Source organism: Pogoniulus pusillus, chromosome 33, assembly GCF_015220805.1.
Source record: "Pogoniulus pusillus isolate bPogPus1 chromosome 33, bPogPus1.pri, whole genome shotgun sequence".
NCBI lineage: Eukaryota > Metazoa > Chordata > Aves > Piciformes > Lybiidae > Pogoniulus > Pogoniulus pusillus.
This window is the reverse complement of record NC_087296.1, coordinates 5,217,230-5,244,033: the sequence shown is the minus strand read 5'-3', so window position 1 is coordinate 5,244,033 and position 26,804 is coordinate 5,217,230. Positions and strand designations below refer to the sequence as shown.

At 46.6% G+C, this 26,804-nt stretch overlaps 1 protein-coding gene and 1 long non-coding RNA gene across 2 annotated transcripts; one reads left to right on the top strand and one right to left on the bottom strand.

Moving 5' to 3' along the window:
- Window positions 1-118: 118 nt before the first annotated feature.
- Window positions 119-1,797, bottom strand: LOC135189654 (uncharacterized). The gene is made up of 2 exons (XR_010308204.1): window positions 1,716-1,797; window positions 119-1,324 (listed from the first exon to the last, which is right to left on the bottom strand). It is a non-coding gene; the product is annotated as an uncharacterized LOC135189654 (long non-coding RNA).
- On the top strand, window positions 1,727-26,592 carry TRAF3IP2 (TRAF3 interacting protein 2). The gene is made up of 10 exons (XM_064170234.1): window positions 1,727-1,821; window positions 10,616-10,702; window positions 10,943-11,695; window positions 15,415-15,589; window positions 17,853-18,025; window positions 19,382-19,470; window positions 21,153-21,221; window positions 23,389-23,505; window positions 24,659-24,733; window positions 26,098-26,592. Exons 2-10 carry the CDS (start codon window positions 10,687-10,689, stop codon window positions 26,242-26,244), a joined length of 1,614 nt encoding a protein of 537 aa, XP_064026304.1. The 5' UTR covers window positions 1,727-1,821; window positions 10,616-10,686; the 3' UTR covers window positions 26,245-26,592.
- Window positions 26,593-26,804: the final 212 nt, after the last annotated feature.

Here is a 26,804-nt window from a genome sequence, read left to right as displayed (position 1 = left end):
CAACCCAAATGCTGACAAGTGGAGTGAGAGCATCATGTGTGTTGTGCCAAGGTAGAGATGGGATGAAATACTCCTTACCATGTCTGCAGGTTAATTCACAGCACTGTTGAAAGCAGAGTAACATGACAGCTCTTTATTTGAACAGTAAACCATCTGGAAGCAAAACCACTTCTGATTTAGTTTTCTGAATAGACAGATGCAGTAGGAAATACAAGAAGTGATACTCAACACTCACATGAGCTTCCTAACAAAAAAAAAAAGAAATACTACAACTCCTCAAGGTTTAAGAGCAACTTATTGTAAGAAAAGGTCCATGCTAGTTGCCTTGCCAGTGAAAACACTCATCCTGCACTTGGATATTTATCTGTATTTTCTATCATGGGCCCAACAGGGTGTGTCACACTCTGCTTGTAAATAATGTGCCGATGAGATAGCAACTCCTGAAGAGTTCAGTTTGATATAGCTTTCAGGAAAGTCAGCAAAACAAAACAATTAGAACGGCCTCAGCTTTGCAATGCTGAAATAAACTTGGATGGGTCAGACCATCAAGGGGTTTCCCTGGGAGGCAGGTAAGCTCAGGATGCAGGGCATCACTACACTGCCACTGATACAACTGCATTTACTGCTGGGCTTGAGGGCACAGGCTGCTGCCAGCCTCTCCATCCAGAGGTGAGAGCAATCACTCCCTGACAAGAGGAAAGAAGTGCCTGGCTCACAGCTTCACCTGACAGCCATAAAAAGGGGCTGGCTGAGCAGCAGGCACCCTGAGAAGGCCCTGTGCCAGGGGAGGAACGCCAGGCAGGTGGCTCCCTTCTCTGCCCCAGTGCCACAGGAAGAAGCAGCGGTGGCACTGCCCAAGCAAGGGGCTCGGGAGTGGTTTAGGTGTCCCCGCATGCACAGGCTGGCCGATCAGATGCTGAGGCAGCATGTGGCTGCAGCCCATGGCTACCTGTAACGTGGAGAGCGGTGCACAAGCTGCAGCCAAGTCAGACTCCTCCCAGGGTTGAACCGAGAAAATGTAGGTTAAGATCAGGCAGAGCTTCTCGGCAGGGAGATGCACCGAGTGGGAGGTCAGGGGAGCGGCGCAGGCTGGGAGCAGAGCTCTGTCCAAGGGGCACAGCCTGTCAGCAGGCTGTGGAGCCTGGCACTGTGTCCCTGTGCCAGCTGGTGTGGCTTACAGGGGCTCTTCAAACCCCACCGTGCCCCCAGCAGCTACTCAGCTGCCAGGAGCTGTGCAGCCACGCAAGGGTTCCACGTCTGGAAGCAGCCAGCTTCTGCTCCTTGACGGCGCAGAGGGAAACTCGGAGCTGTCTGGAGGTCTACCCTAAAAAGAAAGAGAAAAAAACCCCAAAAGCCACACTGACAGGAAATCCTTTTTTTGTTCTTTATATAGTCCTTACAACCACCATGTGATTGGCTTCGGTAGCCTGAATCTCAGCTGCTTTAACACTTGGCACGGAGTGAGCGGGGACTGGCAGCGCGGGCAGGTTTCCCGGTGGGGCATCGCAGTGGGGATCCCTCGCAGCCAGCCCTCGCCCCGGGGCCGCCCTGCGCCCTGAGGGAGCGGGAGCGGGAGCGGGAGCCGGAGCCAGCCGCTCGCGAGGCGCCCGGAGAGGCTTTTAGGCGTCCAAGTGTCACTCCCCCGCCGAGGCTCTCCCGCCAAGCCCTGCCGAGCCTCCTGCACTTCCTGCTGCCGAGCCAGTTCTGCCGCTTACCTGGGAGAGGCCGGGAGGCTGTCGTAAAAGCAGGAAAAGGGCGGCGAGGAAGGAGACCCCGGGCAGCGCCGGGGCAGGCCGCCGGCACACCAGACCCGCCCGCAAGGTAAGCGGTGGCAGAGACGCTGCCGTTCGCCTCTCTGGCTGTAATTAGCTGTTGACCCATTTCTGTCTCTCAGTGGCTTGGTGGGTTTTTTACCTTCAGATTGCCGTCTTGCTCCCTTTCTCCTCCTCCTTCTTGTAATGAGAGCCTGAGTTTCGCAGATGGTTACAACATGTTTTAGCCGTTTCACTGCAGTTTTGTTGTGTGTTTTTTTCGCTCAGGATCGGGCGGGTCTGGGGGTGAGCAGAGGGAGCGGACACGCCTGGTGTCGAAATGTGGGCCTGCTTGTTTGCGTAGCAGTGCCTGGCAGCCAGGCCCGCCCCTGCCCCTGCCCCTGCCCGCCGCTGCTGGGCCAGCGCAGGGTGGTTTGGTGGCCCGCGACTCTCTTCGCTTTCCTCTCTCCTCTCTTCTCTTTCCTCTCTCCTCTCTTTTCTCCGCTTTCTCTTCAGCTGCCCCAGGAACAGGGAGACGTGGTTGAAAAGCAGGACCACAGACCCCTTTTGCACCATCCTCCATGGCATTGGTATGGAAAGAGTGGGGGCAAGCCAGTAGTATTTCTTCAGGGTGAAATCAGACATATATAAACCCCACTCTCGTTTCCCTGATTGTTTCAAGGCACAGGTGTTGTGGGATTAGCATTGGCTGGGCAACTAGAATGGCAGATCTAGCCTTACTGCTCCTTGGCTACCACCAGCGCCCACCAGGCCCCAGATGTGTATTTGCTGCAGGCCCAGGTGGGTTCAGAGTCTGGCCTGGCTGTGTCTATACCACCTCAGGCAGGCAGTGGCGCCCAACCACCGCCAGACAGGGCTGTGAGCCCCTGAGTGACAGGGAAGACAGGAGTGCAAGGGGCACAGGCGCCAAGGCTGGTGTCCCAGCGAGCGCTGGCCAGTACCACCAGTTGCTGGCAAGCATCTGCTGGTTGTGCTGCTGCCTGTGTTACCATCAGCCTCTGAGGTTGGGCTTGCTTTTTCTGAGCACCAACAATGTCTTGAAGCATGTGGTTTGGGCTTTTTTTGTGAGGTTGGGTTCTCTTTTTGTCTTTCTAAGGCAGGAAACATGGCATATGCAAATCTGGTGTTCGTGTCTGCCAGTACCCTCCACTGTGGCTTTTAAAGTGTGGCAGAGGGTACACATCTGAAAGATAAACACATCCCTGCATGTCTGTTAAAGCAAGTGAGCAAAGCTCTTATCACGCCAGCTGAGGAAGATGCATCAGGTGCCCCCAGGCTTCCCTGTGTGCTTTCACCACCCACATGCTGCAGAGCTGGGAGAGCAGTTATGGACAAGGGATACTTCAGCCCTTACTAGGAACTGAAGGCTTCAGCATAAGGCAGGAAGCCATGGGAAAGCAGGCAGGGAGGTTCACACCTTTCAGGGCTGTTCCCCCATCTAGTCACACTCAGCTAACCCAGATTTTGCACCAGGACTTTTAGTTGTCCTGGGGCTGTAGGATATTGCAGTTTGGGGGTTATTCACTACCTGTGAGAGTTATGTTGGCATCAAAAAATGGGTGGGAAAGGGTCCCTGGAAAGCAAACATGCTTTTTGAGATCATTGCAGACATTTTCATACTCCACAAATATTAGAAAAGTGACAGGGAACGCTGCCTGTATATGAGATGCTTGTTTGGATCTTACTTGAAGGTGTTGCTCTTCCAGTTTCATACTACTCTTGCTTGCTACTTGCCTAACATTCCAATTACAGGAATACTGAAGGCTACACTAAAGAGGCAAAAAACATCAGGTCTACATCAGCCTTTGCAGCATGGGTTGCCCATTGAAGCAGCATTAATGCTGCCAAGGGGAACATGAAGTTTGCCATGCAGGTGGGCCTGGAAGGACGTTCTCTTGGTGCATGCAGTCTTTCGTGTCGTGGCTGCAGAAAAAAATCTAAGAGCAACCATATGGTTAGTGTGGAAGAGGAGCATTGCTTTCATATTCTTTTACTTCTTTTTCCTAGAGATGTAAAAATAAACATTACCTGCACTAGAGGGCTTAAGATCTGACCTAGGAAGGTGGCACGTTGCCTTAGTCTCCACTTTGGAGGGTCTCCAAGGGAGAGGCTAAGTGCCCGTATTGATAGCAGCCACAGTTCTCCATGGTGAAGTGTACAACTCTGGAGTTTGAATTTCTGTGGCAGTGTTTATTTAGTTATAGACTCAGTTCCCACATTTGCACTTGCAAATGGCATTTTTTGAGGCAAGTTGTGTCTGGTGTTTGTGTAGAGAAAGCTGCATTTAAGGCAAGTGTATTTATACACAAGGCAAGTGTTTTTATACACTTACTTTCATCTGACCTCGTGGCAACAGCATTTGTTGCAAGCTCAACCTGTACATCTGCCTCCATTTAGTCAGTTGTTCTGTCATCCAGTGCCCCCCTGAGAGGGGAGTTGAGAAAAGGGAAGGTAACCTGTGGGTTGAAATGGAAACAGCTTTGATGAAGTAGTACCAACCCCCTAATATCAGTACTGGTGTAAAGCACACAAAGTTACATGCAGCCGGTGATGCCGAGCTGTGCGCTCCCAGCAGTGGGTGCTGCATGTCAAGCACAACCCTAGCAAAAGCAAGGCAGTGACAGCAAACAGGAGAGCAGGCCTCGGGAGCGGGATAAGGGATGAGACCTTCCAGGGGTAGTGACCATTGAGGAGAAGAGGCCATGCCCAGTAAGTGTTCTAATTTGTAGTGAGTGTGGTGTTTATGGTATGAAATAGTGCTGCTGGCTAGTCAGCTGCCCTGGGTTTAGCACCTGCCTAACTCAAAACTGCTGAAGACCTGGATCACTATGGAGACCTGCATACTACGGCTGCCCGTGAACAAAACCAAGGTGTCTTATTAACTTAGTTCTTACCAAATCTCAGGTACTGCAGTCTTATCAAAGAACACACATTTCCTCCTCAGAATTTTGATTCTGTGATTCTCTCTCAGCAGAACCACAATATCCTCCTGGCAGACTGCAAATTCTGCATCTGCTTACTCCCATCTCGCAGATGGATATCAGCAGTACCAGAGACCTTAAAAGGACTCAACCAAAGCACACAGGAATCAAGCAATTCCCTTCTATCCTCACCTTTGTGCTCTCAGCTTTACCTTGGTCTATACCCTGTGCTGTTTCAGAATTGCCATGACCAGCAAATAAAAAACTCTTCCCTTGTGTGTTGTGCACCAAGGAGAGTGAGTTTCTTATTTGACACTGTAGACAAATATAACTTCAATAAGAAGGGCAAAGACATGTTCCCACTTTCTGGAAGTGACCAGGAGCACAGCTGTGCCTGCATTGCAGTCTCCCTTCTGTTTCTTCACAACAGAAGTTTCCTAATCAAAAACAGATACATGGAGGGTGTTTTGGAACAGTGCATCCTGACAAGTCTTTGTGCTAGGAAACAAATGAAATACCTGATGTATTTTGCAATCAGCCACCAGAAGACTGCACATGTGACCTTGAGTCCAACACACTTCCTCTCCTTGGCCAGCCACTGGCCTCTCTTGGGCGATGTTTAAGGAACTTTAGCCCATGCCTCAAACTTGAGCACTGTGGTCCATCTCTACTCATCTGCAGAAGAATTTGTTCTTCATTTATGCTCTCCCTGAAGCTTCCCAGGAGCAGCCATCACCAGCAGCTGCCAACTGTAAGCAGGAAGGCTGTGCAGCCTCCCTCCCAGCTCCCTCTCAGGAGTCCTGGAAGAACCTCTCCAGGTCTGGGAAGCCTCACAAGGGTGCAAGGATAGAGATTTTCCCAGAAGCCTGGGTCACTGAGAACCCACATGGGAAGGTTATTTGCTGAATGAATGCACATTGCAGAACTGGATGTATGAGCAGAGGAAGGAAGAGAAGGAGAAAAGGTGTTTAAGGAGCTGCCTCAACAATTCTGAGAGCAGTCCAGGCCTGGCTACTCTGTCCCTTTAGGAAGGGCCTCTTCACTTTATTACAAGCAGGAATACATGCAAGGGCTCCAGCTGCTTATCAGTAATCTCCTGCACAGTCATAGGTGCAGGGGGGATATTAACTTTGTGAAGCTTTCTGGCAGTATCATGATCTGGCTTGGAGCTGCAGTGCCTGTGGAAATTACATTGGGCACAGTCTATGCTCTTCAGCAGTCTCTGTGCCAGGAAGGGGATCAGGCTACAGGTTTTGGAGATTTTGATATGCTGAAGCATTCCTTTACCGTAATGCTTCAATGTGGGAGACCTAAGTGAGTGACTTTCTGTCCCACACATAACTATACTTGCAGGATAAGCTAACTACAAAAGTCAAAGGAAACCTAATGATACTTTGCAGCACGAGACACCATGAAATAGCAGGATAATGGACTCAGTGTTGGGTCCTTTTCCAAGTGCTGAGGATCTTCAGCAGAGCAGAAGCAATCCTGAAGCAGTGCTGTTGGAGGAAATTGTTTCTGAATTGTCTGCAAAATTTCCAACACCGTGGGGATTTCTCTTGGGAATTCCCATCCACACAGCATTGCCAACATTGCTCAAAAAGTGTTCAGCATGTCCTGGGGTTAATTTATCCTCAGGGCCTTCTCTACAGACAGAGGTCTGCTGTTTTAACAGCTTCTATCTCCCAACTAGAGCTATTGAGGGAGGAGAAGGTCACTTCTCCTCCTTTTTAAACATATGTCTGTTTTAACACTGAAGCCCTCAGCCCCTCTGTATCTCTTGCCTTGGCTCCACAGGAGCAGGGATTGTACAGTGGATGTCAAAGCTCAGCTCTTCCTGCTCAGCTATCCTGTATCAGAGTCTAAGCAAAACCGTATTATAAAAACCTGGAAGTTGTGCAGGTAAAACACCACTGATGGAATCAGATCTCTCTTTCACTGAGATATTTGGAGTGATTTTTGGAGTAATGTTTAGCTCATGTTGCACAGGAAGGAAACAAGGCTGCCATTTAAATATTAAGTTGATATGAAAGATAAAGAGGCATTAATACTCACAGAGGGCTAAACTAATAGGAATCTCTCCTCCAAAAGGCAGAGTAAATACACTAAACAACAAACTTGAAGGAAACAAGTCTGATATTTTTTTCCTACCCATGTTATGCCTTTCATTGGCTTCACACAGTCTGTGCATGATCCTTTTCACAGTCACAGAGTTGTCAGGGTTGGAAGGGACCTCAAGAATCATCTAGTTCCAACCTCCCTGCCATGGGCAGGGACACTTCACACTGGATCAGGTTGTCCAGAGCCTCATCCAGCCTGGCCTTAAAAGCTTCCAGGCATGGGCTTCCACCACCTCCCTGGGCAACCTGTGCCAGTGTCTCACCACCCTTATGGTGAAGAACTTCCTCCTAAGGTCTAATCCAAATCTCCCCTTCTTTAGCTTGGATCCATTCCCTCCAGTCCTATCACCACCTGACACCGTAAAAAGTCCCTCCCCAGCTTTCCTGTAGACCCCCATCAGATACGGGAAGACCACAATAAGGTCTCCTCAGAGCCTTCTCCTCTCCAAACTGACCAGCCCCAACTCTGTCAACCTGTCTTCAAAGGAGAGGTGCTTCAGCTTTCTGATCATCCTTGTGGCCCTTCACAGGGCACGTTCCAGAGAGCCAGATGTTAGCAATGGAACTGGAAAAAAAAACAACCAAACAACAAAACAAGAACAAAAACTTCAAAGGTTGTAGACTCCAAAGGGGTTTAATGATTTTTTTTAATCCCATCTGACACCCAGTCCAAACCCTCCTGAAGTCAACAGAGAGATTCCCATCTACTTTGCTGAACTCTAGACTGCATTCTTGTTTCCTCCACAGAAATCTCTTCTTAGTATGGTGTTAAACTAAAGGCTGTTGAATACAGAGGGTCTGAACTCAAAGTTGTCCAGGTTTGGTTGGGATAGGGTTAATTTTATTCCTAGTAGCTGGTACAGTGCTGTGTTTTGGATTTAGTGGGAGAGTAATGTTGATAACACACTGCTGTTTTAGTTGTTGCTAAGTAGCATTTATCCTAAGTATTTTCCAGTTTCCCATGCTCTGCCAACAAGCAGGTGGCCAAGAAGCTGGAAGGAAGCACTGCCAGGATAGCTGACCCAAACTAGCCAAAGGGATATTCCATGCCATAGGACATCATGCTCAGAACATAAACTGGGGGAAATTGGCCAGGATGGGTGGATCACTGTTCAGGCATGGGTCAGCGAGTGGTGAGCAGCTGCATCATGCATCACTTGTCCTTTTCTTGGCTTTTATCTCTCTTTTCATGATTTTCCTCTCCATTGCAATTATTATATTTTTTTAAATTATTGTTATAGTTTAGTTGTTGAACTGTTCTTGTCTCCACTCATGAGTTATACTCTGATTTTGGGCTGTCCCCATTCTCCTAGGCATGGGGAGTGAGCCAGCAGCATGGTGCTTCATTCCGGATTGGGGTTAAACCGCGATAAAAGTGCTTTCCAGCTTCTTTGACCTGACTACTTCAGAGACTGTCAAAGAAGGGTCTTAGTGTATGAGGCATTGCAAATTTGTTTCTGAAAAGCCATGTTGGATGTTTGGTAAGATTATATCTCATCAGAGGGATGTTTAGCACTATGTATGGGTAATGAGGTGGAGCTGTACCTCGGTGCCCCACAGCTGAACTTGTGCTTTGTGAACACCAGGGTGACTTTAGCAAAAGGAAGTAGTTCTCTGGAGATGCTCTGTAGGGGGAATAAGAGTTTGCAGTATGATTTGTGCAGCTCATGTGTTGATTCATCTTGCAAGCAAATGGATGGAGATATCCACAAGTTGAAGCATGCCTGAGCAGTCAGTTCAAGGCCAGATGATCCAAGGGTCAGGTTTATGAAACTGTTGAGATGAGCAAAAAGCAGATGCCATGCAGGAAATTTGACACCTAACCCTCACTGACACTTCCCTGAGGCTGACAGCTTTGCACCCCTATTCTCTGACTCTGACTTTGCACTATACAGTGCCAGTGAGTCACCATCATGAGGCAGCCATTGTTTAAACTGCCCTCTGACCAAAGGTCCCGGATAAAAGGCATTTTGCCACCGCCACACAGGACAGCATGACAGAAGTCCCTGTCATGGCCCTGCGCTGACAGAGCTCAAGCTTTTCCCTTTCCCATCACCCCAGTGTATGGCTGTCGGAGCACCGTGACTCAGCGAGCAGAGCTGGCCCCAGTGACGTGGCGTAGAGGAAGAGGGATGCAAACCACAGGGAGAGATGTGTGACGGTGGTGAGCTGAGCTGACTGTCAGCGTTTCAACCCCGGGAGCTTGTATGGGAAGGAGCTGGTTTGGCATCAGCCCCAGAGTTCTCACGCAGAAGGCTGCAGCTGTCAGAGCAGCAGTGTGTTCACTGTGTGGGTGCATCTAATGGCTATGCTGGGGACTTGCCTACGTGGGGAGCTTTACCCACTGTTATCCCACTGTAGTTATCCCTGGATAACTCTCCCTGAGGACATGCTCATTAAACACAGGATACATGCAAATGTTTGGTAAATCGTCTGCATGAATGAGTTTTTAAGTTACATGGAAGAGATTTATGTTGCAGTTCAGCAGCAAAGCATAGTTTTTATCCTGCTCCTCAGCAAATAATTCTGGGTTACACCCAGAATTTTCTATGCCAGAGGTACTTTTTGGGGCACATACATGTCATTTATTCTGATCAGCATGAATGTAAAGCCTGACTCTTGCCCAGGGCACACCGTTTGTTTTTACAGAATCACTGTGGGAGCCAGGGTAAAGGTTGTGGCACTGTGGCACTGCCTTACACTTCTATGTGATCCTATTCAAGTGGTTTTAATTACTGTGGGCATTTGAATATGTTCTTCATTTGAACTTTCTGTTCAAGCTGCTGTGACTTAACTTGGATTGCTAAAATCTCCCCAAACATGTTGTGATTTTGACTTTTCCTTACCAAGCTTTCAACTCCAATTCTGTTGCCAAACATCATTCCTATCACTTGAGTGCATTCTTCTCTAATAGCTCTCCTACTTGGGATTTTAGCTTCCCCCATGTGATAGAAGGAAAATAGCTGGGGAAATGGAGCAATGGGCTTGTTTCTCTGTACTCCACAGTAACAGATAAGAATGTGCTGGAAACAAAGCTAATCTGCACCCTGTATGAGGATGAAGATGGATGCGCTTTCTGTAACCCACTCAGCATTCACCCACCACTGCTGCTGTCATTCTGAGTGAAGGTGGAGCAGAGGCAGCCATCATCAGGGTTCACTTGGCTGGACCAAATGCACTGACAGCACACCCAAAATAAAGTGATCATTTTGATGTTTGGGCCCAAGCCATTTCTGATGGAAGGGGAAAATATCCAAACAGTAACTAACATCTCTAAACTGGCTTTTAATTCTCAGTAATTTGAAACAACAACAGCTGTGTGGTGATGGGCTGGCTGAGGTGGTTTGGTAAAAGCAGCAGCACAACTTGGAGGCAAGCTTTTGAGTTGAAGTTACTCAGCTAGGTCTGTGGTGAGGTTTAGATCCAGTGCATCAGTATGAAGCTATCGTTATTGAAAGGTCCGGAGTGAAATAAATGCAAATGGTTGTGTTCCTTGGAATATACCTGAGCCAAACCTCCAGACTGAAGCAGTCTGCACTTTTGACAGATGCATAAATTACCTCTGAAGGACAGTTCTTGTGCTTTTACCTCCCTGAGAGACAGTTCATGTGCTTTTCCCTGCTCCAGCCTCAGCAGGAACAGTTAAGTTCCAGAAATCCCATCAAAGCCTCTGGTTTGCACAATGCAGTTTCCAGAACTCTAACCAGTATTCTTTTCCAGTCTCACAGATAGAGTTATTTTAGGGTTATTGCCTGTGTGGAACTGTATCATGTTCATGAGAGTCCTTTCTGTTGTTTTCCAGGTTGCTGGAAAAGCCTGGCCTTGCAGTAAAGCAGCTGACTCTTGTTTCCAGTGTGACCTCAAAACTTGGAAATGGCCTCTGTGTCAGGTTGGTCCAAACTGTAACTCTGTGCTAGTCACACTCATCTAACCCTCTGCTTCCTTGCCTCACCAAAGTTCAGGCAGGCTTTCTTGCTGTTTTCTGCCTCTCTTTTTTACAAAAGCATGGAATTATCAGGAATATTTCTTGTTCTTCAGTCTTCCAGCTCACAGTCATTGAGGGATGGCTGACACAGGCGTTTCTCTGTATTGCTATCCATCTCCAGTATTTCTTCTCTTGCTTTTTCAGGCACTTCTGTGGGTCGAAGCATACCAGTAGAAGTGGATGAATCCATGCCGTGGTCCCCATTTCCTGAGCACATCTTGGAAGAGGATTTGCAGCCTTCTGGAGATGATCTGGAGAATGATGAGTCCCAGAGACCAGGTGTTACTCGAATGCCTCAGCCTGTGGCTGATCCATCATGCCTCTGCAGAGCACCAGCACGTCATCAGGCAACACCATCAGTGGAACCAGACAGCAGCTTGTGGTCAAGATATACCAATCCTGATGGAGATGGATGCTTCTGTCCTCCTGGTGAATCAATAGCTGGAGCAGTTCCCTCCGAGGTGCATCCTGTAGCTGTGAACAAACCAGGCATGCAGCCAAGATTACAGCTTTCAGCTGACACCGATCACAACTCCAGTAAATCAGAGCAGAGCTTATCTGATGCTGCTGCGGTCTCACTGGAGGAGAGCAGCCAAAAGTCACAGTCACAGCAACCCTTGGGAAACAGACACCTGGCAGACTTGGGGAAGGTGGACACAGAGTGCATCTCCCAGTCACAAGATGTCATGGGCATCAGGCACCTGGAGCCTCCTTTACCTCTGATATCTATGCTGAATTCCCAGGACCTTCCAGGACCACTGATCTCCAGGGAGTTTTTTGGACCCAAGCATCAGCAGTGTCCTATGTGCCAGCACTTGCCCCATCCCAACGCCTCCTCACACACCCACGGCTGCTTCGGGCACCACTCCCCAGCAGAGCAGCCCCTCCAGGGTCCATGTGAGTAGCACTGCTCAACACACAGGTGTGCCACAGCCATCACTCACTAAGCTCACGTTTTCTTACTGTGCTTCATGGCAATGCACTGCATGCAATTATTAGCCTTTGTATTTGCAGCCTATTCTTTATTTCTGTATGTTTGAGCTCTGTAGCCAGACTCTGATACAGAATCACTGAGCCAGATAAGATGTTAAAGAGCTCAGAGTTCCTCATCAATTGGAGGGTAATGATTTTGCCTAGAAACTAGCCTTTGTCAGTCACTCTAAGCATCCACAGCCTTCTCACTGCTGTTATTTCATATTCTAGTCATTTCCTTCCTTCTTGCATCAGTCATTCAGCAGCCTCCTATACCACCTTAATTCCTGTTGTTCTCATAGCTCTCCTTGATCCCCAAAGCGGAGAATTTCCTGCTGAATCAGGATGGGAGTTTTCCCATCTCTCAGCACTGCGACCAAACTGACCCACGTGTTTTATTATTGTGTGAAAAGAGCCACAACATCCGTCATCCTCGCTGGGTTTTCTCTGTTGTCAGCTCTAAATGAAAGCTCATTACTTAAAATGGAGCCCTCTCAGCTGCTGGTGATTGTGCCACTGAGCACCGGTGTGACTCTGTCAATATGGGTGTTTTGGCTCTTGGAGACTACAGGCAGTTTACAGCCTGCTGCTAATTAGTATTCCTCTGCAATCTCTGAGATTTTTATCTGTTGGGAAGTGAGCTTTGAACATTCAACAGCAATATCATTGTTTTAATGTAATTTATATTACATTAGGCTCATGAGACCCTGACATGGATTTTGGGCTGGCTTTGTAATAGAAAGCCTGTTCTGATAAGCCTTTTAGTCGTTTTTTTAACCTTCCCTTGACTCCACTGTATTTATGTTACATCTGTTTAAGGAGTTTTGTCATTCCAACAATGTGCTCTAGTTAGGTAGGTATGAGAGAGAGAGTACCCAAGCCTCAATTTGTACCTCTGATCTTGGGACTTTGTAAAGGGGAAGGGGCTACAGATGAACTTTCATCAGTGTCCACAGCTGAACTCTTGCAAAACTTCCTTTGGTTTTCTTTCCGTACCTTCTCCTTTCAGTTCAGCTTGAAGCAAACAAAGGCCTGGTTGCACAACACCCCTCAGCATTTACCTCCATTTACCTTCTCCACGTGCAGGCATTGTGAGAATTAGGACTTGTACTGAATGAAGCCATTTTGTTTTAAAGCAGGAGCTCTGAAAGGCTTTCTTTAGAAAAATCACTACCATTTCAACCATATCCAGAGGGCAAAAGGAATAAAATAAAGTCAGATGGCTGGAGCAGATTTGGGCAGGACCAAGAGGCTGGCAACTGCACTTCTGTTTCTCACATGGCCAGTACAGCGTAAATCACCTCCCGACAGCATCTTGTGCTTCAGATAATTGTTGGGCAGTGGCAACCCACAACAAAGCTCTGCAGTTTGTGTGTTGCAACACGCCTCACCCAGGGAATAGCAACTGTGCCTGCAGGCTCTGAGCTGGCTCTGGACACCTGCTATTTAAGATAAAATAACAAAACTGCTTCTGAAGTGAGAAAAGTCCTCACAGCAGTGCTGCGTGCCCAGGGACCACGGGGCTGTTGGGGTGTGCAGGCATGCCGTGCTTCTGTACACCCACCAAAATACTGTAGCATTGGTCAGATCCAAAGGAAGCTGTTAAAACACTGGCCTAAAAACCTGTGAACCAAACTGAATCTCCCACAGCCCTGCCAGCTTCCCTAGAGCTCATCATGTTTGCAGACAACACCAAGTTGTGTGAGAGTGTTGATCTGCTTGACACTCTACAGAGTGACCTGGGCAAGCTGGATTGATGACTGGAGTCCAGTTATATGAGGTTCAACAGAGCCAAATGCCAGGTCCCACAGCAACCCTATGCAATGCTGTAGGCTTGGGACACAGTGGCTGGAAAGCTGCCCAGCAGAAAAGAGTCAGGGAGTGCTGGTTGAAAGCCAGGTGAATATGAGCCAGCAGTGTTCTCAGGGGGCCAAGAAGGCCAACAGCATCCTGGCCTCTGTCAGCCATAGTGTGCCAGCAGAAGGAGGGAAGTGACTGTCCCACTCAGCACTGATGAGGCCACACTTCAAATACCAGCTTCAGTTTTGGGCCCTTCAGGAAGCACAGGTAAGTGCTGGATCATGTCCAAAGAAGGGCAATGAAGCTGGTGAAGGATCTGGAGAACAGGCACTGTGAGAAGAGGGAGAGAACTGAGGTTGTTTAATCTGAAAAAAATGGAATTTGAGGGGAGACCTTATCATGCTCTACAGCTACCTGAAAGGAGATTTTAGGCAGGAGTGCGTCAGTCTTTTCTCCCAAGTAACAAGTGATAGGACATGGGGAAGTTGCCTCAAGGTTCACCAGGGGAGGTTTAGACTGGATATTAAGAAAAATTTATTCACTGGAAAGGTCATGAGATATTGGAACAGGCTGCCCAGGGAAGTGATGGAGGCATCATTCCTGGAGATATTTTCAAGGTGTATAGATGTGATGCTGAGGTACCTGGTTTGGTAATGCTAGGTTAATGATAGGACTTAATGGTCTTAAAGACCTCTTCCAACCAAAATGATTCTGTGATTCTTTGATGTTGCCCAGTCACAATTTCATCAGGAACCTCTTTGCAGTTGTGAGGTTGGTTGGGTTTTATGTAAGTATCAGCTCCTGTAATTGGACTTTTTCATCAGTCCTTTGTTTTCTTTCCTTTTTTTTTTCCCCTCTCTTTAAAAAAAAAATATAGTAAATTGAATCCGCATGGCTGCTGGGAAAAGGAAAGCATGACCCCAGAATAGCTAAAAGGATTGAAAAAAATCTAGGGATGGAGGAGGAAGAATGTTTGAGTACTGCAGCTTTCAGAGCCTGCTCATAACACCATAATCATGCAGCGCTAATAAGCCCTGCCAGGCTGGACTTTGATCTGCACACAGCAGCTTGAAAGTGTGCAGAGCTGCTGCCTAATGAAAACTGCAGGCAGAAAGACTGAAAAAAAAAAGGGGGGGGGGAATTCCTTTTCCCCATTTGGGAAGCAAAGAGCTTACATTGCTTTCTCTTTCCATTTACACCAATGGTTCCACTGCACGTTAGTTACTAAGCAGCATTCTGTGTGCGTGGCTTTGCGGAACTGCTTGAGCAAAATTATTGCTTTGGGCTTCCCCTGCAGCCTCCTGGATAGCAACAGGAGCAGCAGCAAGGCCTTAAAAGGTCACTTAGGCAGAAAAATCATACAGGGTGAAGCAACAAAGCAGGAGATTCTTTTATCTCTTTTCATTTACAGTAATCGCAGTCTGTTTAGCCTTAGTATTGCAAACTGATTTGTTCCAGGATTTTGTATCTGCTTTCCTGAGAGCATTGACATGACTTTTTATCACAAGTGACTGCCAAAAAAGATTTTTAAACCAACCCAAACCACTAAGGTGTGGTAAAGGTAGGGACAAAGCAGCCCTGAATGTTTAACTGTCATGCTAACAGCCCAGCCCAGAGTGGGATCCTGAACCTTGCCATATGTGAATGGGAAATAGGAACCTTCAGATCACAGAACATTTCTTAGTCTGGCTTCTCTCAAACTGAGATACCTGCAAGTGCCTCCAAACTGCTCGGTTTCCCAAGACATGAAGGGAGGACGTGCCTGGAAAGGAATGAACACAAACTGAGGCAAAAAAGCCTTGGCTGAAATGTTAGTTGCTGTCTTTATTTTCTCACCCACCCAGATGGCAGAGCTCCTCACCAACATTTTGCACTTCCTCCTATTCCTGGACCTTGCATCAGAGTTATCCGCCCGGCCCAGCAAGTCATCCCAAACTACTCAAACTTTCATCCTCCCAAGGGCACTGGAGAGCGACTAGCCCAGAGGACCTGCTCCTCCCCCGCTCCACCTCGCTTTCCGTGAGTATGCCTCAAGGGGTGGGTTGCGCTGTTGCGCATGCTGGGAGCTCCTCTGATCTGCTCTTGTGGGCTTGCAACCAGCAGTTGTGATGCTGTGCGATGTGAGTGTGCCCAGGCTGCAGGGGTGCATGCAAGGTGCTGGGCAGTTTTCTTCGTTTGCTGTTTCACACTCAGCAGGGACCTGACCTTACCCTAGAGGACTTCAAAGCCAGGTACTTGATATGTTGTTGCTGCACACCCTGAAACGCACGCCTTAGGCAACTTAAACACTTGAAGGCTAAAGGGATGAGGGCTCGAAAAATATCTCAGTTGAAACCTTAGAGCTTTTCTCAAGAGCAAAGGTCAATTTGGCAGCTCACTGCAGTCTTCAGCTTTACTGGGATGCCTCAATCATTGGCTTCCAGTGATTTCCTTCTTATCTCTTCCCTAGTGCAGAGGAAAAGGGAAAAAATCTGGTCTGTTGCTTCTATCTGTGCCTACATTGCCGTTTGTGGCCTTTTCTCTGCTTTATCTGGTAGGAAACCATGTCTAGCACTTCTCAGCCCAGGCTTTTTGACTAGTTTTCCAATCTTAATTTACTAGGCATTAGATCTGCTTCCTTATAAGTATATTATTGACAGATGGGAAATTCTGTCTGTTCAGGGCTTTCTCCAGGCTCAACAACCTGAAGACAAATCAAAGCTTCAGATACTGAGGACATCTGCAATCAGGCCATTCTTATTCAAATGCCAAAATGCTTTTAAGGTGGTAACCTTAAAGGCACCTGTGTTTGGAAATACCCACTTCCATGACACGCTCTTGGCAGAAAACTGAGAAAATAGGTGTGACAAAAAAGGGTGGGTAAGCAAAATGCCACAGTGCTGTGGCCTGTGAGAAGTTAGGGACTGGGAGAGGAAAGTGACAGTGAGATTAGGCAGTGCCTTCATCAGAGACAATTGCACTCAAAGAGCTTGTGTGAAAAAGTGGAAGTACTGAGGCATAGTGATTGGCCTTTGCAGCAGTAACATCTGAAACCAGATGCCTAATAGTTAGTGTTTTTGTGAGATAAGGTGAAGTTTTGGGAAGATCTGTAAATTGGCCCCAGGGTCATTTCTTTTTCTTTTCTTTTGGCTGCTGCTGAGATATTTGTTGCTTTTCTTGATACTTTCTTCTGCTAAAAGAAATGCAGACTATGTGAGGTCTGTCCTGCGGCTGTGTGGCTGGTGTTTGCATGCTGATTCCAGGAACAGCACTTACATGTTGGTAGTATTTGCCTATAGAGTATTTTGTAACAGAAAACATCTGTACCAAAATGAATAAACCCAATCTTAATGTGACAACAGAAAACATGCTGTGACCAGCCTGTCAGCATTCATTTAAGGAAGGCAAAGGGAAAAAAAGACAGTGGGCTTGATTGACTGAACATCCCAGTTCTATGAGGTAAAGCTCTTGCAGAAACCTAACACCTAATCAACAGATCCAACCCAGCAGATTCAAAGCACACCTCACATTAAAAAATCTCTACAGATTCCACTTCTATTGACTAAAATTGTGAAACCAAAGTGGAGTAGGAGCCAAAGTGGAGTAGGACAAGAACAGCTAACCTTGCTAAAATCATCACTTTCTCTTTGTTAAAATGGAGAAGATATTAGGCAAAGTTATTGTAGATCCAGAGCACAGATCCCTGACAGGAGAAACCCTCCTTGGGTCTGCTCTTGCTGGTCAAGAAATTGACTTTGTTGCCTTTAGCCAAGCTGTGAGTTTTGTCCACATTTTGAACTGTGCTAAAGCTGAAGCCGTAGTGGCCTTGTACACTCATTTTTCCCAATCCCCACCTCGTGCTGTGCCTCCAAAGCTGAATGGAAACATTCTGACAGCATCTATGGTGCCACAAAGCACCCTTTAGATAACAGGAAGATGTTACCCAAGTGCCTCCCTGTTCTCATACGTGCCTAACAGCATCCTCAACACAGCATTAGTTCTCTGCCAGAAACAGCCTTTGCTAATTGCAAGCTGAACAGCTTTCAGCTATGAGCTGTTATTTACTTCCTGCAACTAATGTTGCTTCTGCAATAAACTGCTTCTTGTGGTAGATGGTCACCAAGGTATCTGCTGAAAAGATGCTCTAATAGCTGAGTAGGAATGTCAAGCCAAGCGTTTCTACAAGAGCTGTACCTAGTTAATATGCAGAGAAAGTTCTCAGTCAGTTATTAAAAGACAAAACCAATCTGAATTTTACCCGAGAAGGAATGTTTTTGACATCTTGCCTTGCTTCTCTTTGTAGAAACCAGCTCTACAACCAGCTACCTGATGGTCAGCTGCCCCCCAAGGCCTGTGGCCCAGATGAAGCATGCTGTTGTCCTGACAATTTTCCTTCCCCAGCTGCTGTCCCAAGACCTCTCAGTAACCTTGCAGCCAAGGGAACTCTGAGAACAAGCAATTTGCCGGAGGAGTTGCGTAAGTGGTTAGCAGATTTATTCTGTGCAAGATTTTACAGCACAGCCTGACAGCTTTAGGTGGGAAGGCTCTGGGGGTGGGAATGGGAAGGCTAGGGGAAAGACATTAAGACACAAAGAAAACAAGAAAATAAAATACTGAGTATTGCCACATCTGTAGGGTATGAGTGTTGTGTTTGGTGGGATGGAATTATCCCCTTGAATCCTGAAAATATAATTGTCATTAATTGCTTGTTGCTTTGTTTACAAAGAATAAATACCATTTGGAGTGTTTTCATGACTTCTTGCTAAACAGGATGTCCCTTTGAGGCAGGAGGCACTGAAGCTTACAGTAAAAGATTAATAACAAACAAAGCCGTAGGGGTAAAACATTTCTGCCTGTCTCAAACCAGACAAAGATGTCGAGTCTTGACCTCAGTTTCTCCTTGACCTGCTGAGTGAAGAGGACTTTAGGCTGGGAGCCCACACTGAGGGCTGAGAGTAGCAGAGGTGCTGACTGAGGTGCTTCTCCTGCCACCAGACCCTGAAATTCAGTTTTGGCAAGCTGCCTTCCTCCTAGCTGGTGTGGCACACCATAGCTAAGAACACTCCACACCTCTCCTAAGGTTTTCATTTTTCCTTTGTTCTTAATTTTGTGAATCACTTTTCAAATCCAGACAGCTGCAATCTCTGGCCTGGGGACAGACTCTTGGATAGACTCTACTTTATCAATCAGTGTGTCCTAGATACAGGAATTGCTATATAAATTGTATCGCTTGTGACATGTGCACAGCTGGATTACATTAACCAGCTGGATTTCCCTTTCCTTACTACCTAAAGAATCCTTTTAGTCAGTTTCTTTAGTTAGTAAGGAAACTCCTCCCATGATGGCAAGGAGAGCTGAAGATTCTGATGTCATCAACCACCCATCCTGCCTCCACAAGGGGTTAATGCTGCTGTAAGGTGAGGCAGTGCAGTGCCAGTAAGGCCTTCTCCTGCCCTCAGTCAGATCAGTGAGGTGTGCTGGTTGCAGCCAAGGCAGATGGCACGAGCTCTGGGTGAGGGCCCAGCCTCATGTGTGTCAGTGAGTTGGAGAAGAAGCAGCAGGGCAGGATAAGCAGAAGCGGAAGTTGCCCTCTACAGCTTCCACAGCAATACTTGCCAGCCGCAAGGGAGTGGAGGCTTAGATCTAGAACAAGGTTTCTGTACAGGGGGCTGAGTTTAGCACCAAGCCACAGTACCATCCACATCACTTTTGGAAGTAATCCAAAGAGACATAGGTGAGCAGAACCCACTGATGGGAAAGGAGGGTTGTGAGAAGTCTCACCTTCTGAATGTTGCATTTGAATGCATCACATCTTCATGTGGACTCTCCTAGGCAAGGTCTTTATAACTTACTCGGTGGATGCAGCAGTGGAGGTTATGAAATTTGTGAACTTCCTGCTTGTAAATGGATTTCAAACTGCTGTAAGTATTCCTGCTGGAGCAAAATTGCTTTAACCAGGGGAGAAAAGTGATGTTTTTCTAAAGAGCAGAGGCCACACACTGTCCATTTAAGTATTCTTCTGCTTATCATCACATTTTGTAGGTTAAAGAAGATCCAACTAAAATGAACTAGTCTTGCCTTTAGAAGTTGTGACTTAAATGATCTGCCTTTTTGTTTCTCATACTTCAGCTCAATTTTATGCTTTGAAATGTGTTTTAGTAATGACCCTGGAAAGCTTCATTTTGTGGCACCAGATATCAGATGGGCAATAGTATGAGGTTCCGTGAGCTATTCCATTAACAGTGTCTCTCATTTGATCTGTAATGCCAATACTTAAAAAAGGTCAAATTTCATTTTCACCCCATGCCAGCTTTTTTTCTGCAATGCCATCACATTGTTGGCTCCTCACATGTGAATAACCTTCTGCTAAAAACTGATCTAAAGTCAGTGTATTTCACACAGTTTAATGAAACAGCACATCTCATACTTTCACTGGCTTTGTTGCGCTGCTAAATGGGATTTTGAAGTCGCTGGCCTGAAAAGGTCTGTGTCCTACTGTCTAATCCCATAAACCATCCAGACTTTCATTTAACTTCTCCTGAGTTTGCTTCATCATAGGGAACCATCCCCAGAGGCTCTAGGAGTCAGTGTTCATCAAAATCTTGATTCACATTTTTCTCGTTTCAAGTGCATATGCTATCTGACCCCTCAGCCTTCACTCTTTGGCTTCAGTTCAGGAAAGCATTTAAGCAAGTGGCTATCATTAAAGCAAATGAGACTCAGTGGGGGGCTTTGCACATGCTTATTTATTTCCATGAATCAAAGATTTTTTCCAGATACTGTAATTGTACTTCTCTGCAGCAGTTGTGTACTGTGCCCGATTCATGTGCAAGCTTTGGGCACCACAGAGGTGTGCATTAGTAGGCTCATTGACAGCACCTTCACTGGACAGGCAGTTCTTGGAGACTGATGCAGAATAATGAATACAGCAAAATGGCCCCAGAGTGAGGGAACAAATATGCTCTCTGCTTCCAAAGGGTTTGAGAGCAAAGCACGATTCTTCTGTCAAAAGCTTGGGGAAGTTAATATTTACTCCATTGATTGCCAGTTGCTGGGCTTACTCCGTGCGCAGGGAATTGAGTGGTGTTGGTTGTATTCAGCACTATGAAGTCCTCCATCCACCTCTCTATTACTGCAGAGTCTGGGTTGCTGCGTCCAGTATCAGTGACCTGGCTGACTTCCAACCACACAAGCTGACAGCTGAGCTCAAGATGAAGCTAAAACTGGACAGTCGGTATCTACTTTTGCATCCAGACAAGAGTGGACATTGGCAGCCACTTTGCACACTCAGCAAACCTTTCACTAGCCTAGGTTGTTTCTGGTTCCATTGAGGAAAGAATGCTTTGGGAGCTGGGAGCTGGCAGGCCAGGTGGCCAGCTGAGCAGGAGCCCAGCAGCGTGCCTGCAGCACCCCCACTCCACCTGCCTGCTGTGCCTGACTGCCTGGACTGGGCTGCAGGGAAAATTGTGCAGGCAGTCGACTCTTTCCTAAGGGAATTAGTCATTGCACATTTGGAGCTGAGGAACAGCACAGGTGCCTTTGCAGTGCTACCAGATGGGAGGAAAGATGAAATGAGGCTCACCACAGACTCTCTCTTTTGCAGATTGACATATTTGAGGATGCAGTACGGGGTATTGACATCATTAAGTGGATGGAGCGCTACCTAGGTGATGTATGTAAAAGCAACTCAACTTGCTCATGGCAGAGGTGACCTGAGGAAAAGGGTTGAATAATAGCAACAGGAGCAGAAGCAGAATTCAAGACCCTACTATTGTCTTCCATGCCCCTGTAGAAATGGCAGAGACCTATCAGAACGTAGGGAAATCTCACTCACCTCTCTATCTTATGGTCCCAAAGCTCTTTCTTTAAGAAATGAGGTGTTAATCCTGGCATTCCTGACAAATTCCAGTGTTGGCTGTTAAATGCATCCTTAAGCTGCCATTGGACAAGTTGTTCCTCTATCTGATTTTTAGAGGGTGGCTTTTTCTGTATTTCATCCCTGGCTACATAGTAGTGGCTCATGTTCATTCTGCTTCTCACCTGTAGCTTTTATGTTACTGCCTAAAATTCTGAAGGGTTCTTCTGGATAAACCACCCTATGCAAACTGGCAATTGGTGTTCTGTTAGTCAAATAATGGGTTTGCTCTCATCACCTTGTATCTATCTAAGCAGTTCAACAGAGATTTATGTTGCTGCCAGTGCAGTCCCTGGCAGCCACAGCTTATGCTGAAGTTCAGCTGAGCGTAGCAGCTCAGCTGAACACAAACTGCAGGTTCTGTTGCTCAGCACGTACCATCTTGGGGTGGCTTCCTTTGATTTGTGCCTTGCTGGATAGCTCCCAGGCCTCTGCCTTCCTGTGGGATCTCCGTGGTTCAGCAGCAGGATGGTAAGGTGGTGGGTTTTGCCCTACCTGAGCAAAGACTCTCAACTTTCTGAGACAGCACTGCACAGATTTCCTAAAGGTGTGCTACAGACACCTTAGCTCAAGTGCACCACCACACATCCATGGTACTGCTGCATGTAGAGCCAGTCTGGGGCCTCTGCTGCAGCACTCCTGGTGTGTCGTCTTGGGGCTTCCACCAGGACTAGTTAGGCTTGGGCTTACCATGCATAATGGAAGTACTGAAAATAGAAGCCAGGTGAATTTGCTTTTGCCAAGAACATTGTCATCACTTAAAATACAGACTAGCAGATCAGCTTTGAGTGCACAGCCGTTAGGAGAGACCAATATATGCAAAGGGCAACTCTCTGCCACCATGTGAGGATCCTCTGATTACCTGCCCCAGAAATCTTTGGTTTCCTTCACTAACTGTAGAGGCAGTTTCTGACTTCAAAACCTTTACACATGTGAGGAAGAAGGGACTGCCTGGACACAAGCAGGGGATGTGTGCAACTGGCCATGTCTGCAAACCCTCCACATCTGTAAGTGCTTTACATGCATGTCAGACACAGGCAAATGGCTCCTTACCATATTTGACCCTTTGGTGGGGCAAGTTCTTCCTTGATACTGCACAGAAGGAAAGAGTTAATTAGGTGCCAGGCTGATTATGAGCCGCAGACTTGGAAGCCTTACATAGTCTGATGTAGCAGGGATGAAAGACAGGCCCTAGGTAAACACAAGTAGGAGGCTTTCATCTGCTGAGCCTCTTCACTGCCCCGCTATTAAGGAGCAGAGACATTTCCCAGATAAGAAGGATGGCCCCTCCGTGGAAACCTGAGCTCACTGTGGGCCTGGGATTAAATGTCACAGGCAGAATCCAGGCTGTCCCAGCAAGGCAGGGAGCATTGCCTTCTGCCCACTGCAGCAAGATGCTAGGTACCCTTAAACCTGCCCAGGCCATTTGCAGCATCCCCCCTTCTCTGCACAGTCCCCCTCTCTGCAGACTTTGCCACTAGGATCAGCAAGAAAAACCATGCCCCAGATGTAGCTTCCACAGACCCCTGCCTTTGGTGGCTTTATGTATAAGAGCCATAGCTGGATAAGTGGATGCACTTTCACAGAAGCTGTTGGGAAACATTTAGGTCTGCATTTGAAGCTGAAAGTTTTCTCTCTGTGTACATAGACGCGCTGAGAAAAAGTAGCTTTTTATTACAGGGCTTCCAACTGTAAACTGGTAGCTTCTAATATATCTCTTGACATTTAGGTTTTCTATATTCTGAGATCTTGAGAAATAATGAGGAGGACGAGTGTATGAGTTCCCCTGTATTTCCTGCCAGAGTGAATGAGATCCTCTCGTGTTTGCCAAGAACAGAAAGATCACTTAAAACACAAACTGGCAGATTTCCGATCTGCCTCTGCTAAACACTCAGTTTCATAGAAGTGCTTTTCTCCCTAACAGAAGACTGTGATGATAATCATAGCAATCAGTCCAAAATACAAACAGGATGTGGAAGGGGCTGAATCCCAGCTGGACAAGGATGAACATGGCTTACATACTAAATACATCCACAGGATGGTAAGCAAGGACATGCGTTTGCTGTTTGACAAAGACTCTGTCTCTTTTTCTCACAAGGCAAATCTGTCTCCAAATGGCAGGTTCTTTGCTTTGTGTTCCCTAATCCCCATAGTTAAACACCCCGCTTTGGAATTCATTAATCCTCCCTCTCATCAGCTCCGTATGCTCATTAACATCTGCTAAGAGGTTCAAGGAAGAAAAATCCTATTACACGTGGCTCATCTTATTTCTCCATATTCTTTATTGTTCAATGGGGGTTTTTTCCCTCCTTCGCCTTCTTCAGCCTTTGTTGCCCTGTCCCACAATCTTATCTAGCACTGCCTAACATTCTCCCCCTGTGAGGCAGCCCCTCTGGCTTGAGCCGTCCTGTAACTGAGGTCGTTTTCAGGGCAGCAGTAAGGCTGACTGAAAGGTGGGAATTGCAAATTGACGGCCAGAGCTGCAAAGGGGAGCTCCTATGGAGTGCAGGGTGGCAGGGGACTACCAGGGGTCACAGATGCCCATCTCTGCAGTCTACCACGGGATGGATATTTAGCCCAGAAGGGCCCACAAAGCCATGAAATTCTTCCCTTCTCCCTCAGTTGGCAGTTTGTTGTGTTTCTCAGTCTATAATCCATTTGATCCTGCAGTCAGACTTCTCAGAAGCTGTCACCAGTAGCTGGGATCTCAGCAGTAGTTTACTGCCCTTACCACCTCTGGGGAGTCTACGTTCAGGGACATGGGGCACAGGTCCCAGCTCAGACATGGTACTGGGGCATGGGTCACAGACTGGCTCCTCACTGGGGCACAGTGCTGGCCTCCAGCTGAAATCTTTCACCCTCTTGGAGACTGAAGAGGGGCCTTAGTCAAGTCAAGCTTCATCAGTTCTAGTCAGATTGCATGGGACTGCAGCTGCAGCTAAACCCACAATTATTTCACACCACAGAACTGAACGCTCAAGAAACGTTGACAGATCTTTCCTGTACCCTTTCTTTAGCACTGAAGAATCAGGTTAAGTGGCCAAACACAACAATACTGAGTCCACCAGCAGCAGATCAAAACACTTAAGAGCAGTTTAAGTAAGCAGCAAACGGTTTTGTGCATAGGATTCAGATGCACACAGATACAAATGCCTGTGTCTTGACAATAAACCAGGCAATCTGTTCTACTCTAGATGCAGATCGAGTTTATACAACAAGGAAGCATGAACTTCAGATTCATCCCTGTGCTCTTCCCAAATGCTAGAAAGGTAAGGTACATGCATGCATATCTTCTTGTTGCATCAGTAAGCACAAATTACTGTGATCACAGTGCTCCAGGTGACATCTCAAACCCCAAACCCTCTGTTCCTTGCTTCTTAGTATCCCAGTAGTGATATTCCAAAGCTGCACTTTACATGGAAAGTTTTATGGGTTTATGTACATCCAGATAAAAACCATTTCATCCACAATATAAATCAGTGCTTAAGTCTGTTGCTGCTGATGAATGTACAACTAAAACTGAAATTGTCTTGAGCATTGGAGGAATTTAAATGGAGAGGAACAACCATTCCAGCCAGCATGCTTTTTGTATTAACCCTTTTCTAATTTTGTCCAGATGTGATGCTGATGAGTGAGATGGGAGAGATTTATGACTGATGTGAAGTGAGGATCTGGAAGAGGGTGGGTTGAGAATATAGAAATAAAGAGGATAATAAATATTAAAGTACTGGGCTGTTGCTTGAACTTTGATGAGCCCATCAAAGGCAAACTAAGGGGGTTTTTAGGACTTGCAATTTCATCTGCCCTCCGTATTGGTTTTGAAGATTCATTTGAGAATAAGCAATGCAGCAGATTCCTCTCTTTTCTTCCTCACTCTGAGAGAATCTCTTGGATTTATCCAAGGCAAATAAAGCAAAATGCTTCAGTAATAGTTGAGATTTGCACTCTTGCCCAAATGTGGAATGGGTGCACTGCATTTGTGTTTGTTCTTCGTGGCTCCATGCTGTATGCACTGGTGGGAAGCTGTCATTTTAGCTCCAGGTACAGCTGCATTTTGGAGGGTTATGGAAACATCCTTTTTAATTCTTTGGATGCTCAATTTTTGGAACATGACTCAGAATTCAAATGTTATCAATGACTGTAGGGCTGTGATATCCCAATGCACTTGTGGACTGGAGTGTCACAAAAGACACTCACTTAATGTAAGCTCAGAAGTTGGGAAGGATGTCCCTGGGTTTGTAAAAAGTGTGAGGCCCCTTGGAATGGATGGTACCTCTGGTGTTTTGTGTCCCCTGGCAGGGGCACTGCAGTGTCTCCCTTCTCTTAACAGTGTTTATTTTCAGAAGCCTTTAGATGCCTGTCAGTGAGATCAGACTGCCTTTGAAACATGGTGAAATTAGCCAACCTGATGGCAGGAAAGAGAGACAGGCAAGCAGTGAGACCACACAAAGTTCATTTATTTAGGAAACCAAATACAATTCCAAAGCCAAATTCAGATGTCTTGTTCTTACAGGACATGCCTAGAACAGGCGAAACAAAATGCTGCTTGGTAGGGTCTGATGGAATCTGCAAGGTTCTAGGACAGATTCAGGAGGATTTACAGGATTTTGCTGTCTTTTCCCTTGTTTTTCAGGAACATGTGCCCACCTGGCTGCAGAACACTCACATTTATAACTGGCCAAAGAATAAGAAGAACATCCTGCTGAGGCTGCTGAGGGAGGAGGAGTACATCGCCCCTCCAGTCGGACCTTTACCGACACTCCAGGTTGTGCCGTTGTGAAGGCTATTACTTAAAGTGCACCACGAGCAGTTGTTAAAGGGTTGTTCTTGGCAGGGAGACAGCACTCCTCCAGATGGCTCTTTTTGATGACAGAAGACGCTCTTTCTGCTAAAGCAATTGGTTGTCTTGGGTAACTCAGGCTCGGCTTATAACCTCTACCATGTTAAACATCTATTTCTGAAGCTGATGGGGAACAGAACACTCTTCTCTAGACTTAAATAAGCTGCAAATGACAAGACTGCCCAGTTGCCTTTTGACATCTGGTTTTAAAATGCTCCTTTATCAGTCCACACAGCAAACATACCAGGAATAATGTTGCAATAAGTGTAAAATAAAAATTGCATCCTCTTTTTTGCTCAGGGTTTCTTTATAGAGATATTCCTGCCTTGGACAGCATTAGCAAACAGCCCATTTGTTTATACACCAGTAAATGCATTTGCCTTTTGTAAGGCAATCTTAAATACTGCATCAGCTTTGAGTTTTGTTTGGAACACTGGAGAAATGGTGACTGTTGGGTAATGCAATTTTTCCTTGGCCTGTCTTGCATAAAGATTCCATTA